This window comes from Nicotiana tomentosiformis, chromosome 4 (genome assembly GCF_000390325.3).
Source record: "Nicotiana tomentosiformis chromosome 4, ASM39032v3, whole genome shotgun sequence".
In the NCBI taxonomy this organism is placed as follows: domain Eukaryota; kingdom Viridiplantae; phylum Streptophyta; class Magnoliopsida; order Solanales; family Solanaceae; genus Nicotiana; species Nicotiana tomentosiformis.
Window position 1 is genome coordinate 103,778,914 of NC_090815.1, and position 3,149 is coordinate 103,782,062.

Below are 3,149 nucleotides of genomic sequence, written 5' to 3' on the forward strand. Positions count from 1 at the left end.
ACTGATGTCCAGACGAAAATTAATTTGCATGGAGTGAAGTCGTTTCTGGAAGATAGTGACAAAAGCAGAAACACTATTGCTTATAATTCCAAGTAAAAGTCACCATCTCACACATGGGTGCCAAATGACTTCTACGTAGCCTATGCAACCAAAAGTGACTACATGACATGATCATGCAAAACAAACTTCTACTATATTTTATAGAAACACATTGGCCCAACGCCATTGAAAAAACATTGTTATTTGTTAATATAATCTTATCCTATCCCCGTGTTGATACACTTACGAGCAGCTAGTTGGGATAACGTACACAAAATATTGATTCCATGAAAAATATAGACCGTTACATCGCCCAAACTTACGTGCAAATTGGAACTTTACAACCTTGGCAAGTTTTAAAGCCAAAATCAAGTTCAGATTTTAACAATATCGATCGTTGAGGATAAAAAAATATTGATAATCACTTAAAGATTGCCTTAATGAGGATTTCGGATTAACTTAAGGTGTAGGTGAAAGTCTTATGCTTTCTCTCTTCTTTGTTTTTTATTTTTTAATTCTCTGAAGTAAATAACATCTCTAAACTATATTGCAATTAAATGCCTAGACTAAGGTTGTAAAAACAGAAATAGATTCTTGATGGTTCAAATACTTAAACTACATGTTATTTAAAAATTGAGGAAATTACTAACTTAATTAGCTAATTTCTGTGGTCACTAAGGTACCAGTAAAGATTTGGTGCTTGATCAACAGAGTAAATATTGCAAGAATCCTCTGTTGTAAAACCATTTTGCTCCTCCATTTTCCCAACTTGCTGCTGCTGCTGATTATAACCTCTCATTGATGATGTAGAACTTGCCCTTGGATCCAATAACTGAGTGTAAGTTGAAGAAGATAATGACAAGTGATCCAAAGCATTATAGGACGACACTTTAGGCATTAATGGCTGATAATTGAGAGTGTTGTTGTAATTTTCTTCATTCATCACTCCACTTGAATCGCTATCTGATGAACCATCTTTTGAATCCACAAAATCTGAATTCAACTTGTTGCTCACTTCATAGTTTCTGGGATTCAATTCAAGAATTTCTTGTGGCCTTTGAAATGCAGTTGAATTTTCCTCCCCAATCTTCTCTTTTAGTCCTTTTAACTGCAAGTTTGGAACAACCACAAAGAGTGAAAAAACAAGCTAAAAAGTGGAATTTTTCTTTTATAACGAGTGACAGTGATCTCTGTATATTATGTTAGAATTATGTGACTGCCTAATCTAAAAATTTAAACTTTAAAAATTATAATTTTATTTACTTAATTATATCTTCAACAAAGAAGGCGAGCCTTGGTATAACTGGTAAAATTACCGACATGTGATCAGGAAATCAAGGGTTCGGGCCGTGGAAACAACCTCTTACAAAAATACAGGGTAAAGATGCATACGATAAACACTTGTGGCCCGGTGCATAGCAGAAGCTTAGTGCACCGGGCTGCCCTTTCAACAAAACAGGTGCATCGGCTTTACACTATTAGATCAAGAAATGTAGATGATTTTAAATGGTTAATTTACCTGATTAATCAAGCCTTCTTTCTCTTGTTCAACTTTGGTATAATTGAGCTGAAGAGCTTCATAATTGGCTTTGAGAATATTATAATCCCTTTCTAATTGTTTAGTCTTCCAACGGGCACGTCGATTTTGGAACCAAATTGCTACTTGTCTTGGTTGCAGCCCTAATTCTTGTGCAATTTTCACTTTCCTTTCAGGGTCAAGCTTGTTATCAACTTCAAATATTTTCTCCAGTGCTTGAACTTGATCCACTCTTAGCCTCCTTTTCTTCCCTGTTACACATCCACTCTCTTCTATCCCATCTTCATCTTCCAATCCATCCAACATTGCCTGAAAATCTGTGCTATATGCCAAATTCTCTGTATTTTTCTCTGCAATATAATACAGAAAAGAAAGAAAAATTAAAACTATTGGAAGTTCATCATATAGTCTCTACTCTCTTACCGACAAAAAAAAAAGGAGTTTAAGTAAAAAAACAATTAACTTATTTACACCGATAGCATAATGAATTTTTATACCATCGGTGTATTTTAATATATTGTGTCTAGCAAGTAACATATCTTATTTTTCATGTTTTTATCCTAACTTTTCATGTACGGTTAACTGTAGTATCATTTAGGTGAGCTGGTCAATTATAGTGTGAAATTATGTTTCACTTTCTATGTATAGAAGTTCAACTCAAAAAGTTCCTCGTTTTTGAGAGATTTTGCATGAATTTGGGAAAAAAAATTTGCCAGAGGATTTACCTTCTGGTGGATAAAGCAATTTGCCAGAAGAATCTGAGAAACTGAATCGCTTCATAATAATAGATAGTATTTCTTCTCCTTAATTCTTTGGTTTATCAAAAGCAGAATTGGTCTCTAGAAGGATTTGAAGAATTCAAGAAGAAACCAATTAACAGAACTTTGAATAATACTAAAACAGAGTTTTCCTTCTTAGTGTTATGGCCTGTAATAGAACTGTTAGAATAGCAGAAATAATTTGAGCTAAAACAAGAGAAAGATGTGGATATGGATAAAGAAAGAAAAGGGCAAACTCGAAACCAAACAGAGGAACAAATAAAAGGCAACAAATTAAAGGGACTTGCTTTTCATCATTAACCAATCAACCCAATAAAATAGGAAGAAAAGAAGGAGAAGGAGAGAAAGAGACTCTGAGTGAAATAAAGATTAAGAGTTTATATGGGTTTTTTCAAAGGTATGGACCAATGCTGCCCAGCTATATATCTTCTTTTAATGATGTGAAATGACTTTATATTTTGAAAATAACTTTTTTCCTTATTTTTTTATTTCTTTCTTTTTACTTTTGTGTTTTTCAATTGGGAGTTTTGAATCCAATTGTCCAGTTGGCTCCAGAAAGTCCAACTGTATAGTAATTTTAGATCTTAGTTTATAGTGTCCTCTAACAAATTATCATCGAATGCAAGCTACCCCAAGTAGGGCTTTTCATTTGGATAGAATATTCGAAATCCGAACCGATCCGTTCAATTTTGGATTTCGGATTTCGGATTGGATTGGATTTCGAATTGTATTTATTAAAATTTTGAATTTCAGATCGGATTCGGATTGGTATAATTTTAATACGATCTAATCCG

General features: G+C 33.5%; 1 protein-coding gene across 1 annotated transcript; it reads right to left on the bottom strand.

Moving 5' to 3' along the window:
* Nucleotides 1-611: 611 nt before the first annotated feature.
* On the bottom strand, nt 612-2,748 carry LOC104110845 (homeobox-leucine zipper protein ATHB-6-like). Its single transcript, XM_018775845.3, has 3 exons — nt 2,302-2,748; nt 1,559-1,926; nt 612-1,147 (listed from the first exon to the last, which is right to left on the bottom strand). The coding sequence occupies exons 1-3, from the start codon at nt 2,354-2,356 to the stop codon at nt 698-700; spliced, it is 873 nt and encodes a 290-aa protein (XP_018631361.1). The 5' UTR covers nt 2,357-2,748; the 3' UTR covers nt 612-697.
* Nucleotides 2,749-3,149: the final 401 nt, after the last annotated feature.